This window comes from Palaemon carinicauda, chromosome 7, assembly GCF_036898095.1.
Source record: "Palaemon carinicauda isolate YSFRI2023 chromosome 7, ASM3689809v2, whole genome shotgun sequence".
Lineage (NCBI taxonomy): Eukaryota > Metazoa > Arthropoda > Malacostraca > Decapoda > Palaemonidae > Palaemon > Palaemon carinicauda.
In genome coordinates, this window is record NC_090731.1 from 835,947 (window position 1) to 852,964 (window position 17,018).

Below are 17,018 nucleotides of genomic sequence, written 5' to 3' on the forward strand. Positions count from 1 at the left end.
GTATATTCACAAAGTGATGAATCACAGCAAGCATTTTGTGGATCCAAACGATCCAAGCGTTTACACACACAATCGAGTGCCAATGGTCTAAAAGGCTACTATTTCTAACATTATTTTCCAAAGAATTTAATCCTAGATACCTATCGGGACAATCCCAACCATCAATTAAATTTGAAAACTGCAATTGTATGGACTGAATGGCAACTGCCCACATCCTGCTGTCGAAAAAATTTTTTCCATTGAAGATTCTACAGAATCTAATTAGAATATACCAGGATTTAAGGTTCTATTGTTTTTCATGTTAATCAAGTTTGATTTTTAGCATTTCATTTACTAAATTATCAAGTCCAAAAATATATACAGTATACCAAAATCCTACCTATATGTGCTAGACACTTCTTTTCATACAACTTCTACTTATGATTGCTATTACTGTACTGAAAACAAATTTAAATAACATACAGTATTACTTCTGCTATTCATACATCTTCATTGATGTCCAAAATATTTTCTAATTTCAGTATTTCTCAAAACGGTATTCAATTAGTCAATACTATACACAATATATGTTTGGAAAATCTACTACATGAATAATTGCCTAATTGAAAATAACTGCAAAATACTAGCTCACAGGGCTAGCACACGTAGCGCAACATGTTCTGCTTACCAGAACATATGAGTAATGAGACAGTGGTTAAATTGTGCGCTACTGTACTGTGAAGCAAAAATCAATCAAATTAAGTGATAAACTAAACAGAGTGCAGACCTCCATCACAGCAGCTTATTTCTCGAAACTAGCTTACCTTTCCCAGAATCAATTTAGACCGTAGGCGTAATTATCATGTGCAAACTTGGGGTGAAGGTTAGGGTTAATTGGTCAGTAAAGTTTTACTGTATTACAGATTCTCATTTCGAACAGAAAATATAAGTTTTCCTGTAGTAAATAACGTAATTTGACCGAATTTGAGCTTAATTTCAACCGCAAACCAACAGAACATCCAATTCGACTAACTTTAAAGTACAGTAGCCGACCTGGTTGCTGTTATTACGGATGAAATGAAGGTGAAAACCGGTTAAATCACGTTATTTTCTACAGGAAAACATATATTTTCTGTTAAAAGGTTTAAATATATTGTTTGTTATATATATTTTGTTAAAATGCTTAAATATAATGACTTGTTAAAATTTCGTGTCGCTTCACTTGCGTTTGTACTGCGAAGGAAAACATTAGCAACGTTACTAATGATACACATTGTTAACGTTATGGTGGCATTGCTAAGGTTAGCAATGCTACGGTAATATTATCATGTGTACAGTATTTTAAAGAATTTTTCCATATACCCTTTACACAATATTCAAAAAGGTACAAAAAGGGTACAGAACCTAACAAACCCACCTCACCTAACCTAAAAGTTCCCAGGTCACAACCCAATATAATGCCCTTTGTTATATATATCAAGTTAATCCGTGTCACTTAACTCACGTTACGATAACGTTAGCACTGTTACGATAATATTATATATAATGGTTCTTGTTTCGCCACTGGCTCGCTTCGCTCGCATGAAAATAAAACATCAAGCTCGTATGTACTGGCAAGCGGTAATGTTGAGCTGTGCACGCTAACATTAGTAATGTTGTGCTAACATTAGCAACGTTAAATATAATGGTTTTTGTTCCTCGCTTACGATCACAGGAAAATAAAACATCAACATCGTATGCACTGACTAGCGGTAATGTTGAGCTTCGTACTCTTACAAAATATAGTAAAACTAATACATTAAAATTAAAGAAATTAATGACTCACTTTTATGACCGTGACGTCGAAACTTGTGGGTCACGGGGGAGTTGTGACCGAGTCTGTGGCGTCTTAATTGCTTTGCCTTAGTTTAGTACTGCACTTGGAACACTGTAAAAGTTGGTGTATTACATTACGAGATTTAAGAAAATTATCAACATTGGAATTCACCAAAATACTTTCAAGTATGGATTACTAAAGTCGTTACAATTTTCTAAAACTTCGATCGTAAAATACGCAAAAAGACGTCACTTGAACTAACAAAGACCCGACTTGGACAAAGGTTTCCACGGAAAAGGGTTTGTTGGAAGGTGGGGGTAGGGAGATATTAACCCTCCTGTGCAAACTTTCCATACGTATGGGTTCGTGATTGGTTAACGGAAAAGCAACGGAGTCCAGAGAGTAAACATGAATGAACCAGAATGGGAAAATTGTCCAGAGCAAGTATTTATGTGAAATCTGGGAGTGACAAGGTAATAACAAAATGTATAAAAGTAAAATAGAAAGATAAAATGGAGTGTATGATAAATAATACTTGATGGGTATATAAAATGAGGTGATTTTATAAGGTATCAGATAATAAAACGAGTAATACTGGGGTCAAACGTAATATGTATACGAGGGTATTACATAAAAGGGATGGTAATACAGTAGTTGTACTGGTTCAAGTCATATACTTGAATATACGTGTGAAGTCGAATAGTTAAATCTGACGGATAGAGAAGAAAAAATCCTATTGGTGGAGGTGGAGCCTATACGTAAGGGGAGGGGGAGATTATGCTCAGAAGGTCGAAACCAGTGGAACCTCTACACACGAACATATCTACATCCGAATTTTCCAACATCCGAAGTAAAATTCGAGCAATTTTTCGACTCTACACCCGAATTTTATTTCGACACACGAAGTAAGCAATTTTCTTCGTACTTGTTGTATCCGAATTTTTCGACACGCCAAGTACAATTCGAACACGTTCCTACTCTACACCCGAATTTTTTTTCGACACCCGAAGTAAACAATACCCGTGCACGTAGATGGTACTCATAGCGCCGGATGTATTTTTTATTTCTGCTGATAGAAGGCAGCATTTCTACCTTGGAGGGACCCTCAATTAGCGTGGCTTGGGACATTCCTCTGTTCTCGTCGGCTTCGTGTGGTTGTGCCCTGTGCGTTCTGCTATTAACTGTTTCAATCGTGATTTTTAACGTTCATCCTTTTACGGTATTTTACATAAATCATGGGTTCTAAAAGGCTTAGTTTCGCAAGTGGTAGTGGTGAGAAAAGGAATAAGGAAATGCTTTCTTTAGAAGTAAAGCAAGGAATTATTGAAAAGCATGTCCGTGTGAGTGAACTTGCAAAAGAACATCACGACGAACTTACTACAGAGGAGCTCAAGGAACTCCATGCTATGTCTGAGCACATGAGTGATGACAAGGAAGGGATCGAGGAGGTAGAATATGTGTTAGGTTCGGCGCAAATAAAAGAGGTGTTAGGAAAATATCAAGACGTGGTCGACTTCATCGACAAATGCCATCCAAAGAAATTGCAGGTTTGTCATGTAGTTGTGCAGTTTGATGATGTTTCCCTTACTTATTTTCGAAACATTCTGAAAAGCTGTACCAAGCAACTTTCTATCGACGGCTTCTTTAAAAAAACTAAGAAGCGAACTCGTGATGAAGAGGAAGGAAGTGGTTCAAAGAAAATGGCAAAGAGCGAAGCGAAAGAAAGTGAAACAAAGAAAACGGCAAAGATTGAAGAGGAAAAAATTCAATAAATTTCAAGTGTAGAGTGAAAGTGATTAAAATTAATCATCAAAAAGAAAAAAAGAAAATGTAAAAAAAAATATAAAATAAAAATAAAAAAAATAAATGAGCTAAGTTAGGTTAAAGTTCACTTAGTGTAAGTTAGAATAAGTTACGGTAGTGTACGTTTATCGTAGTCAACCTCTCTACCTCCTCGCCGCCTGTCCGTCTCCTCTCTGCGTAGCAAGACCAACACCTGCGCTGGACTTTCTAAGGTAAAGTGACGCTAAAAACCCGTTTCTCATTTATTATTTCTTGATAATTATTCTTTTTTACATGTCTATTATCTAATTTAGAGTGTATATTGTCATGTGTAATTATGTGTAGTAATTTATTAAGGAGTTATCGTAGGTTTTTGGGCTCAATCACGGATTAATCCTATTTCAACGTATTCTCATGGGAAAATTCGTTTCTACATCCGAAGTCAGTTGTGGAACGGATTAAATTCGTATGTAGAGGTACCACTGTATGTACAAACGAATGAACGGAGCGACTACAACCGACAATAGAATGACAAAAAATAAATGAAAAACACTGCTAATGTTAGCATGTTACGCTAACGTTGCCGCAGCTCTACATCACACGTTGGCAGTTCTGGTAACTGTATTTTTTCACAAGACATAGCCTTTGCAACGGCGCCTCCAAAGTTTATCCAGATATACTGTTTTGTCATTTCCTCCATTTATTATACATCCAAGAAGGTAATGTATAGAGAAGAAAATGTTTGTTTTACCATTATATATCATTTCCCCAGTATGTTTTCCCCACCCAAAACCCCGAGTTCCCACTGGGGGTCCCCTATTACCGTATCATATAGATATATACATTTCTGAAACTATTCATTTGCGACAGGAACGAGTGTCATTTTCGAAGAGAGCGGAATTTTTTCTATAGAAAAAAGTAGTTTTTATCCTAGGTTACATTGCCCTGTAATACAGTACAATAATTGGGTAATGTTATACAGTGCAATAATACCAATTGGTCTACCTTTTGCTCGACCTTGACCTTTGACCTAGGACTTTCAAAATTGAATAACTTCCCCATCTCATCAAAACAATTACTCTTAGAGTAAAATAACGGCCAAGAAGTTCACAAACACAAAAAAGTGAAAACATAACCTCCTCCCAAATTCATTGGTGGAGGTAAAAATAACGCCATATTATAGCCCAACGGGCAAAATATATTCTACTTACCAAAACATACGAACAATGTAATAATCAAATCGTAAGCAAAGGAAACTACTGCAGAACAAATACTATTAAATAGTGTTATTTTGCCATACCAACATAACATATAGTACAAGTAAATAAGCTCAATCAAGTTAGAAGGATTTTGTAGTATGATGAACACAGCTATGAACGACTCCATTGAGAATGGGATGGAAAAATTGTTTTCCATGCATACAAAAGTTCTGTCAAATAAGAAAACTGTATTTAGATTGTTTCATTACTATTACTAGATTTTGATCACAGTAACTTTATGCGTAATACATTGACTTGTTTTTTTTTTTATATGATGACTGGCAAAAACAACAGTTCAAAAAACTTACCTTAAATATCATAAAATTAGATTGTACACTATATTTTAAGGTGATTCAGACATTAATACGATACCTAGTGCATGTCGTTCTACAAACCGTTTATTGCATCATTCTGTAATTTTACCCCAAGTAGACCAACCCTTAAAAGCAGAAATAATTTTCAACTAAGAGTAATTCTAGTGGCTTCCCAGAAGTTGTAAATGCTACGTTGGCAATGATTGTTGGTTAGTTTCCTTTAGCCCTAGGCTTTTGTAGTTACTAATACAAGATTGGTAGTGTTTATAGGTTAATTTCACTTAGGCCTAGGCTATGGTAGTTGCAAATGCAGAGTTAGTAGGGGCTATAGGTTAATTTTACTTAGGCCTAGGCTATGGAGTTGCAAATGCAAGTTTGTTAGTAGCTATAGTTAATTTCACTTAGGCCTAGGCTTTGGCAGTTGCAAATGCAAAGTTGGTAGTGGCTTAAGGTTAGTTTCATCTAGGCCTAGGTTTGGGTATTTGCAAATGGAAGGTTGGTAGTGGCTTAAGGTTAGTTTCATCCAGGCCTAGGTTTGGGTATTTGCAAATGGAAGGTTGGTAGTGGCTTAAGGTTAATTTCATCTAGGCCTAGGTTTGGGTATTTGCAAATGGAAGGTTGGTAGTGGCTTAAGGTTAGTTTCATCCAGGCCTAGGTTTGGGTATTTGCAAATGCAAGGTTGGTAGTGGCTTAAGGTTAGTTACATCTAGGCCTAGGTTTGGGTATTTGCAAATGGGAGGTTGGTAGTGGCTTAAGGTTAATTTCATCTAGGCCTAGGTTTGGGTATTTGCAAATGGAAGGTTGGTAGTGGCTTAAGGTTAATTTCATCTAGGCCTAGGTTTGGGTATTTGCAAATGCAAGGTTGGTAGTGGCTTAAGGTTAATTTCATCCAGGCCTAGGTTTGGGTATTTGCAAATGGAAGGTTGGTAGTGGCTTAAGGTTAGTTTCATCTAGGCCTAGGTTTGGGTATTTGCAAATGGAAGGTTGGTAGTGGCTTAAGGTTAGTTTCATCCAGGCCTAGGTTTGGGTATTTGCAAATGGAAGGTTGGTAGTGGCTTAAGGTTAATTTCATCTAGGCCTAGGTTTGGGTATTTGCAAATGGAAGGTTGGTAGTGGCTTAAGGTTAGTTTCATCCAGGCCTAGGTTTGGGTATTTGCAAATGCAAGGTTGGTAGTGGCTTAAGGTTAGTTACATCTAGGCCTAGGTTTGGGTATTTGCAAATGGGAGGTTGGTAGTGGCTTAAGGTTAATTTCATCTAGGCCTAGGTTTGGGTATTTGCAAATGGAAGGTTGGTAGTGGCTTAAGGTTAATTTCATCTAGGCCTAGGTTTGGGTATTTGCAAATGCAAGGTTGGTAGTGGCTTAAGGTTAATTTCATCCAGGCCTAGGTTTGGGTATTTGCAAATGGAAGGTTGGTAGTGGCTTAAGGTTAATTTCATCTAGGCCTAGGTTTGGGTATTTGCAAATGGAAGGTTGGTAGTGGCTTAAGGTTAGTTTCATCCAGGCCTAGGTTTGGGTATTTGCAAATGCAAGGTTGGTAGTGGCTTAAGGTTAATTTCATCCAGGCCTAGGTTTGGGTATTTGCAAATGGAAGGTTGGTAGTGGCTTAAGGTTAATTTCATCTAGGCCTAGGTTTGGGTATTTGCAAATGCAAGGTTGGTAGTGGCTTAAGGTTAATTTCATCCAGGCCTAGGTTTGGGTATTTGCAAATGGAAGGTTGGTAGTGGCTTAAGGTTAATTTCATCTAGGCCTAGGTTTGGGTATTTGCAAATGGAAGGTTGGTAGTGGCTTAAGGTTAGTTTCATCCAGGCCTAGGTTTGGGTATTTGCAAATGGAAGGTTGGTAGTGGCTTAAGGTTAGTTTCACCTAGGCCTAGGCTTTGGCAGTTGCAAATGCAAAGTTGGTAGTGGCTTAAGGTTAGTTTCATCTAGGCCTAGGTTTGGGTATTTGCAAATGGAAGGTTGGTAGTGGCTTAAGGTTAGTTTCATCCAGGCCTAGGTTTGGGTATTTGCAAATGGAAGGTTGGTAGTGGCTTAAGGTTAGTTTCACCTAGGCCTAGGCTTTGGCAGTTGCAAATGCAAAGTTGGTAGTGGCTTAAGGTTAGTTTCATCTAGGCCTAGGTTTGGGTATTTGCAAATGGAAGGTTGGTAGTGGCTTAAGGTTAGTTTCATCCAGGCCTAGGTTTGGGTATTTGCAAATGGAAGGTTGGTAGTGGCTTAAGGTTAGTTTCATCCAGGCCTAGGTTTGGGTATTTGCAAATGGAAGGTTGGTAGTGGCTTAAGGTTAGTTTCACCTAGGCCTAGGCTTTGGCAGTTGCAAATGCAAAGTTGGTAGTGGCTTAAGGTTAGTTTCACCTAGGCCTAGGCTTTGGCAGTTGCAAATGCAAAGTTGGTAGTGGCTTAAGGTTAGTTTCATCTAGGCCTAGGTTTGGGTATTTGCAAATGGAAGGTTGGTAGTGGCTTAAGGTTAGTTTCATCCAGGCCTAGGTTTGGGTATTTGCAAATGGAAGGTTGGTAGTGGCTTAAGGTTAGTTTCATCCAGGCCTAGGTTTGGGTATTTGCAAATGGAAGGTTGGTAGTGGCTTAAGGTTAGTTTCACCTAGGCCTAGGCTTTGGCAGTTGCAAATGCAAAGTTGGTAGTGGCTTAAGGTTAGTTTCACCTAGGCCTAGGCTTTGGCAGTTGCAAATGCAAAGTTGGTAGTGGCTTAAGGTTAATTTCATCTAGGCCTAGGTTTGGGTATTTGCAAATGGAAGGTTGGTAGTGGCTTAAGGTTAGTTTCATCCAGGCCTAGGTTTGGGTATTTGCAAATGGAAGGTTGGTAGTGGCTTAAGGTTAGTTTCACCTAGGCCTAGGCTTTGGCAGTTGCAAATGCAAAGTTGGTAGTGGCTTAAGGTTAGTTTCACCTAGGCCTAGGCTTTGGCAGTTGCAAATGCAAAGTTGGTAGTGGCTTAAGGTTAGTTTCACCTAGGCCTAGGCTTTGGCAGTTGCAAATGCAAAGTTGGTAGTGGCTTAAGGTTAGTTTCACCTAGGCCTAGGCTTTGGCAGTTGCAAATGCAAAGTTGGTAGTGGCTTAAGGTTAATTTCATCTAGGCCTAGGTTTGGGTATTTGCAAATGGAAGGTTGGTAGTGGCTTAAGGTTAATTTCATCTAGGCCTAGGTTTGGGTATTTGCAAATGGAAGGTTGGTAGTGGCTTAAGGTTAGTTTCACCTAGGCCTAGGCTTTGGCAGTTGCAAATGCAAAGTTGGTAGTGGCTTAAGGTTAGTTTCATCTAGGCCTAGGTTTGGGTATTTGCAAATGGAAGGTTGGTAGTTACTTTACGTTAATTTCACTTAGGTCTAGGCTATGGTAGTTGCAAACGCAACGTTAGGAGTGTCTCCCAGTTATATTCCTTTGGCCTAGGCTAATCATCACTTAAATGACGAAGGTTTACCGTAAAACAGCAAGTCCCAAAGATGGCACTCATTACCATTTGTAATGTAGGCCTACTGTCAACCTACCATCATTCATTTCGACGATTGGTAAACTCTAATCACCTAGACAAGTAAAGTTATAGGCCTAAAGGGAATGAAATTCATATCTATATGATTCCAAAGCATTCCAGCAATTACTTACTAAATTTGAGAAAACTTTGAAATGTTAGAATTGTATTTGAGCTGCAACAATAAACAAAAGTTTTCAATTTGTGAGCAGTGTTTCTGAAAGCAACTGCTGTTGATATTAATAAAATGCATATTTAAACTAAAAATTGAGACCAAATACCTTTTATAAACTCGATTTCTAATATAAACATCCCGATAAAGTAGACTTAAACGTATTCACAACACCGTAACTAAAAAGACTTTCTAAAATGGCGCCATTTGCAAAGTTGCACATTGCAGTGATACTCATGCCAGCTTCTTTCGTCTTTTTATTTTTGCAGTAAAATAATAATTAATACTATAGTGCAAAATAACGCATATTTAATGCAAAAACTAATTACATACAAAATATATAAGGCCGATGTTTATTTTTAATTTTAGTATAAAAATTTATTCCCTTTCTGCAAAGGACATCACATCTCTTCGTTAACGAGACATAACCAGTTTCTTCTTGTTGTTAGTTTTGAGATATAATGGAGCTATAATGGAGCCATATATATTTTCTTGTGTATAATTAAGGAAAAGGTTTCGTTTTATAGTTTGTGAGAATTCAATTATGGACGGGAATTCAATATTATGGGAGAGCTGTTCTTAACGTCAAGATTTGGTTATATATCCAGTTCTAGAGGAACCAGTCTCAGATATATTTCTAAATTTCATTTTAGTTAATTATGCTAAAATAGTTTCAATATCATGGACCTAATAACTAAGAAAACTTATTATAGTTTTAATCTATTAGAAAATACGTAATCAGCAACACAAAATTGCGGAGTTTGATGTATACAATTGGTTAAAATTTACAATAAAATCAACGAGAAAATTTGCAGAAGCAATTTTGAATCAATGGAAGAAAAACACCCTAAAGTTGAACACATTCGTCGAAAATTTCGTCAAAATATAAAGCAAATAAGACTAATAATTAAGGGAAATAATTTCCATTGGGTCTAGGAGATTTGATGTCCCCGGAGATGATGGGTCTAGGGGGAGACGGAAATGAGACTTGGGCGAGGTAATAGGAGTAAGTGATTTATAATTTGCGAGAGAGAGAGAGAGAGAGAGAGAGAGAGAGAGAGAGAGAGAGAGAGAGAGAGAGAGAGACTAAAATCCTGCATCTACTATAAAGCAATGAAAGTGAAAACGATATTTTCTTGACTATCACAAATTGAAAAACATTTTCCTAAGCAGCATAAGTTTTCCATGTTTAATGTTCATTGGAATACAGTGATCCCCTTATATATGGGTCGATCAAATTTTGGATGGGTCCGAGAGAGAGAGAGAGAGAGAGAGAGAGAGAGAGAGAGAGAGAGAGAGAGAGGGAGAGAGAGAGGCGGGGGGGGAGGTTCCCTGAATATAAATCATGCACACAGAATGGCTTAGTTTATACCGGCCTTATGCCAGCGCTAGTTGTTATCTTAAGGTAATTTTATAGTGTAGAATGGTTTGAAGAGACTTATGAAGTGGATGCCTTTTTACTAGATAATCCAATAGAGAGGATACAGGATATGTGGACCCTATCCACCCCCCCCCTTGCTTCCAGTTTCAGCTTTAAAGCTTCTTGAGGGGGGGGGATACATAAACCTTCCTAGACGGTTAATCTGATTATCTCAGATCCGAAGATAAACAGCCAAGTGGCTATAAAGTCGAGAGGAAATTCGTGTTAGTAAAAATGGTGTTATCATCTTTACCCATATCTTTTTTCAAAAGCATTTTCTGTTCCTTGCTTTTATCAGTAGTTTCGTTTATACACGTTGCTTGAATTCACTTAATTTGTTTTTATTTTCATCATTATTTCCTTTACATTTTCTCAATCTCCCCAAAATTTACAAATTCCTGGTATAGGCCTACTTTTGTAACTTGCAGACGTTGGATAGCCTAATGCTTTCTTAAAACCTATTAATAATCTTCAATCGAATATCACGAACAAGTATTTTGTTTAACTGTCAATTCCTATGTTAAGTTTTAGAGAGTATCACGTTTAAGGTTCACTTTATAGTAGCTATTGTTCAGGTAGTTCCTTCAGCCTTTCATGAGGGAGAAGATTCGGGTATTTTTTATGGCTATTCGTAAGGTCAGGTGTTTTTATGGAAGAATTCTTAACATGCAAAAACACACGCAATGTGTGTGTGTGTAGGCTACACGTTCTTAACTAGAAAAACACTCCGAGAGTGCAGACCTTAGCCACGGCAGTTTATTTCTCGAAACCAGCTTGCCTTAGAGTTAATTTGGTCGACCATTTGCTTGCCATTGACCTTTGTCCTAGGACTTTAAAAATTGGATCCTTTCCACGTCTTGACAAAACAGTTAATCCCCTGAAAGTTTCACTGAGTAAAATTGTGACCTGGAAGTTGTTCACACACACGAACAGACAAACATGGGCAAAAACATAACGTTCTCCCAACTCCGTTGGTGGACGTAATAATTACACCCACATAAAAAAGGTTCAGTGGAAAAAATATTCATAGCTACTATTCAACAAAGCTGCTACGAGACTGGACAATGCAGTCATTTTAGTGTGGTTGTAAAGCCATGTTATTTTTGTGATGGAGTAAGTCTTTAATAATGTTCAGACGTGTTACAGAGATCTTCGTTTTGCCTAGTTTTAAGTCTTTTTTTTTTTTGGGGGGGGGAGGAATAGGCTGTAGTAGGTTAATAGTGAGATGTTTATGTACCTATCTAATTTTGTTTGATAGTTCTGCCTCACAGTATATTTACTTGGTGGTCAGCACCCCTGTTATGCATATCTATGTAAATGACAGGTGTGGGATCCAGGGTGGTCTGTGTACAGGTGTGAGATCTAGTGTAGTCTATGTACAGGTGTGAGATCTATAGTCTATGTACAGGCATTAGACCCAGGATGGTAAGGGCACTGGTTAGGGATCCATGAGCCAGGGCAAAGGTGTGAGATCTAGTATTTTTGGAGAATAGATGTTACCCACGAAGGTTAATGTTTTGGTGTGGAAACAAGGGTATGTGGATCCTAGTTATGGGAACAGGGCAGTTGGGGCCCAGTTGTGAGAACCAGTGTGGTATGGGCCTAACTGAGAGAATCGGGGTAGTTAAAGCTCATTTGAGAGAACCAGGGCGGGGCATGGCTTAATTGTGAGAGCCAGGGTGGGCATGGCTTAATTGTGAGAGCCAGGGTGGGCGTGGCTTAATTGTGAGAGCCAGGGTGGGCGTGGCTTAATTGTGAGAGTCAGGGTGTCGGGGTCTAGTTGTTAAAACCATGGGTGTTGGAGCCTAGCCGTGGGAACCATGGTTTAATTTAGGTTACAGGCATGGGAACTGGTTTATTTGGTGCCCCACTTAGGGGAACCAGGCTGGTTAGGGACCCAGTTATGGGGATGAAGGTGGTCAGGGTACAGGCATGAGAACCAGGTTGACTGTGTCACTGTTATGGGATTCAGGAACCAAGGTGGCTTTTGCTCAGGTGCGAGATTCAGGGGGTCAGGGCACAGATAAGGCAACCAGGGTAGTTGGAGCACAAATAAGGGAACCAGGGTATTTGGAACACAAATAAGGGAACCAGGGTATTTGGGACACAAGGGAACCAGGGTATCTGAAACACACGAGGGAACCAGGGTAGTTGGGACACAAATAAGGGAACCAGGGTATCTGGGACACACATAAGGGAACCAGGGTAGTTGGGACACCATAAGGGAACCAGGGTGGTTGGGACACAAATAAGGGAACCAGGATAGTTGGGACACAAATGGGGGAACCAGGGTAGTTAAAACAGATGAGGGAACCAGGATATTTGGGACATAGTTGTGGGAGCCAGGGTGGCTGGGACACATGTGGTAACCAGGGTGATTAATTCAACTACATAATGCCTGAGATGAGAGAGGCACAGGGGTTGGCATCAAGGTGGTTGAGACATAAGGGATTGGGAATTATGGTGGATACCAGTGCAGTATTTAGGACCAGGTTGACATTGACAACTAAAGCAGTTGGGGCTCACTGGGTGGCCAGCTGATAGTTATGTCACTTTTATTCATTATTTATTTGGAAGAAGAAATATACATTGATATATTGATTATTGGTAACAGGTAAAATACTAATTCAGGCATTTAATTTTTATAGATTAAGATTTATATACCTATTGGGTACATCAAATGTTTGGTTAACAATTTGTACAACATTAAGAATTAAAATAATGGAAACCATTTCAGATATGGCAGACGAAGGAAAGCGTAATGGACTGCCAAGTGAAGGTCTTCAAAGTGGGATCCCAACCCAAGTCTTGAAGAGGAGATATTTCCAAGCATCTCCATCCCCTCCAAAAATGAAGAATGGCCCAGAGGATATGAATGACACTACAACATCAATTTCGCCTGCTGGTTCTAATACTAGCAGCTCTTCGAGGGAATTGAGATCTGAGGAAGCGGAGCTAGCAGCTGTCATAGCCAAAGTTACAGGGAGAGCAAGTCCCTTTGTAAATGAATTTGATGGAGGTAAGAGGAAGTTCACAATTCTTTGTGGGGATGCTGCTAATGCTAGTGAATTACCTGAAGGGACAACTTCCTTTACAAACAAAGACACTTTCGGAAATAAAGATTTCTTATCCAGCGTCCCTTCCAAGATTCCTAGTGAAAATTACAAAAAGCCAAGGATAGTAGGAGTCGAAATGAAAAAAACGTTTGGAGATGGTAGCAGTGTCCCTGTGGAGCATGATGGTTCCAAAATTTCCAATGATTTGCCAGTCAAAGCTAAACTTAATAGAACATTTGATGTCATACGTGGTGTATCAAATAATTCCAGTGATGATACACTCCCTGGAGAAGGGAAGAGCACTTTAATTGACTCCAAAACTGCGACTAAGAGCACTGCTCTCAATGGTAAGCCTACTGAAAGTACTGATCAAATACCACAAGGCAATAATGCGGGGCCAATGAACGTTGCAGACACAATAAATACAGGTAACGAGGATCACAAGAATAGAAAGGTTGCATATGATCTGGTAAATATAGATAACAGTCAAGTGAAGGTTGATAGTGAGACAGTACAGGATAGTAAAACAGAGTCCAAAAATAGTAAAGTACCTGATAGCATGAGTCTAAAAGAGAATGCTCCGGTAAAAGGAAAAGATGGGCCAACAAAGGCCGTGAGTAATTTAGACACAGGAAAGGTGAAGGCAATTTTTCCAATCAACAACTCAGTGGTTAGAGTGAAGTCTTATGACAAGGACAGATCCGAGATAGAGCAGAATGTAATTAATCGCCGAATGGCTGCGAGAAACGCCACTGCCATTGCAGAGTTTGATCCTTTGGTCACGATGAGCCCTGAAGCTAAGAAACTGGTAAGCATACAGTTGATCTTCTTTATATTACCCATTCATAAGTTATACCTTGTCATTCAAAATGTTCTTATTTCATTATTTTTACACAATAGCATGTTACTACTTAAACTAACCTCCTGGGTAGTACAGTGGTAACATGTTTCTTAGTATTCGCATGGTGTCATATCGATCACCGCCTGGGACCATGAGTTTAAGCTGAGAACTGGGGAGGCCACTGTTGTGGTTGGCACCATGGTTGGGACTTGCACCACAAATGGGGGTTGGGCTTGCTCGGCTTACGCTCTGATGAGCATCTTTAGGCTACCTTTACCTTTATTTCACATGAGTCTTCACGACAGTAATAAGTCACCATGGGGTAAAGAGCCACATTTTAGTCCATAGTTTAGTCCTGTGTGTGCTGGTGCCCTGAGTGAGAAGAGATTTTGATGCTGTTGGTGATTTGATTGCTCATGTCTTGTAGTTTAGCCAGTATAATTATTTTTCGTCTTGCTGTATAATTTTTTATGCATCTATTTGCATTCCACTTTCATTTTACTACACACAAATTTAATAAACATATCTGCTGCTCTACTGTGCTGAAGGGTTAACCTCTCTTTTTAGTTAAAATATTTACTATGATACTTTAGTAATTACAGTATTTCAGTTTACTACCTTCTTCTGTTTGGGCAATGAGATACTACAGAACAGAATGGAGATTAATTATTTTCATTTCTTAACTTGTTAACCAAAGTTTGATTAACTTAACTTTTTATCATTCAGATTACTGTATAAAGGAGCATTCCCTTCATTTGCTTTACTTTCATTTTGGACTAACAGCGATGAAGTGTTCGCCCAACATTCGCGTGGCAGCAGATTGATTCTCACCCGGGACAGTGAGTTTAAGCTGTTTACCGGGGAGGCCCCTGATGTGGTTAGGCACAACAGTGGGGGATTGGGCTTGATCATCTGACGTTCTGGCGAGTATCTATTCAGATGAAACTGGAACTAAAACCAGAAACTAACCTTTTTAACCTTTAACAGTAAATGTTCTTTTCAAGATTATTTCCTAACCCCTGCCCGCCACATTGTTAAAAAAATCGCAATTTTAATCGGAAATTCTCCGTAAAAATAAATTGTTCTCAGCCGTATTTCAGTAAAATACAGGCGACCGTTATTTCTGCCCTACTTTATTATTTTTTACGGGTTGGTGACCGTAATATTAATCCTTAATTAAAGTCAATATAGCGGTTTTTAAAACGGTAAATGCCTGGCAACATTTATTCCAGGATTTTTAACAGTGCTTCTTAAAAAAAGGAGAGACTTATATAAGGTTAAACTAAATGAATAAAGATAAACTTTTAGGAGGTAAATGGCTCGGTGTGTTTTATAACTAGGAAACGACCAAGTGCGGGAAATATATTTTCACATTTTTCTAATTTTCTAAGTTAAGAATGAAATCATTTTAAGCTCCAACTATTAGAAGACCTTTTTATGATGTTCGAGCTTATATTACAGTTTAAAGGTTTAAAGGACACTCGTGAATGGCAGAAGCAAGGGGCATGACATTGCCCAAGCAACCATTTATGATCAGCTCCCAAGCACCCTCTCCACCAAAGCTAGGACCAAAGAGGGCCAGAAAATGGCTGCTGATGACTCAGCAGATAGACTTAGCCAAGCTACACTCTAGTTGGAAAAGCAGACTGCCATAAGCCCAAGGGCCCAAACAGGGAAAGTAACCCAGTTTTGAAAGGAAACAAGGAAACGGAATAGTGTGCCCGAGAGTACCCTCAAGCAGGTGAACTCTAACCCAAGACGGTCATAATCTAGATTACACAAAAACTAGAAATAATACCTATTACCTATTTTACCTGATGGAGCCTCTAGGCTTATAGCATCTTGCTTTTCCAACTAAGGTTGTAGCTTAGCAAGTAATAATAATAATAATCTATATATTAATATGATAGCGTGTGTGTTATCTATTTTGTCACGCTTTAAAGAAAACGGAAATAATTTCATGGTATACTTGTGTGTCACTCTTTAAAGAAAACTGAAATAATTTCATGGTATACTCTTACAAATTCACATTAGACTTTGATTACTTAACCAAGGTACATCTTACATAGTTTTCCCAATTTTGTCTTTAGCACCTGATTTTATATATATATATATATATATATATATATATATATATATATATATATATATATATATATATATATATATATATATATATATATATATATAATATATTAGACGAAAAATTGAGTTCTATCAATTTCCATAACCTAGATTATAAAATTAATCTTGGGCCTTTTCGTTTAACGACTAATCCGTTCTCATTGTAAAAGATTTCTCATAATTCTGATCACCCTTTGCTTCAAATCTTCCTGGGCATTACTCAATTTCCCGTCCGCCGATCCCATTTTATTCAAACATGCCTAGGTTAGGAACAAGATAATTAGTATTGAAAATATAATTTCGAGTAATTTACACGGGTTCCGCTAATAATAATAATAATGATAATAATAATAATAATAATAATAATAATAATAATAATAATAATAATAATAATAATATTTCAGGCAATGTGGTCCACCGTTAATCCACCAAGGAAGTTCATGGACGGACTAGACGAACTTGTGTACAATTCGTCAACGGACTCCCCTGTCAGGAGTTCGGAGATCCATGTGAAAACTCCTAATGACGAGTCCTTTAAAAACGTCCAGGATAATCTAAACAAAGAACATCCTACCAAACTAACAACAGACCCGTCTAATGATAATGAAGGATTTGCTAAAGGTAAGGAGAATCTTATGTATTTGTTTTATTAAATTTGCTTTGTAAGTTTGTTCTTGAAACGGGGATATAATAATGAGAAAATCCTAGTGATGTTCATAATGATTATGATGTATGATGTTCATTACAAAATACCACACACTGGGACACTTAGTCAAT

At 38.1% G+C, this 17,018-nt stretch overlaps 1 protein-coding gene across 2 annotated transcripts in view; it reads left to right on the forward strand.

Annotated features, from left to right (window-relative positions):
• Window positions 1-17,018, forward strand: part of LOC137643795 (uncharacterized) — a 185,455-nt gene that overhangs the window by 82,780 nt on the left and 85,657 nt on the right. For both annotated transcript variants that reach the window (XM_068376479.1, XM_068376480.1), the window contains exons 2-3: window positions 12,958-14,084; window positions 16,646-16,862. In XM_068376479.1, coding sequence (XP_068232580.1) covers window positions 12,960-14,084; window positions 16,646-16,862 — 1,342 coding nt within the window. In that variant the 5' untranslated portion in view covers window positions 12,958-12,959. The remainder of the gene's footprint in view (window positions 1-12,957; window positions 14,085-16,645; window positions 16,863-17,018) is intronic.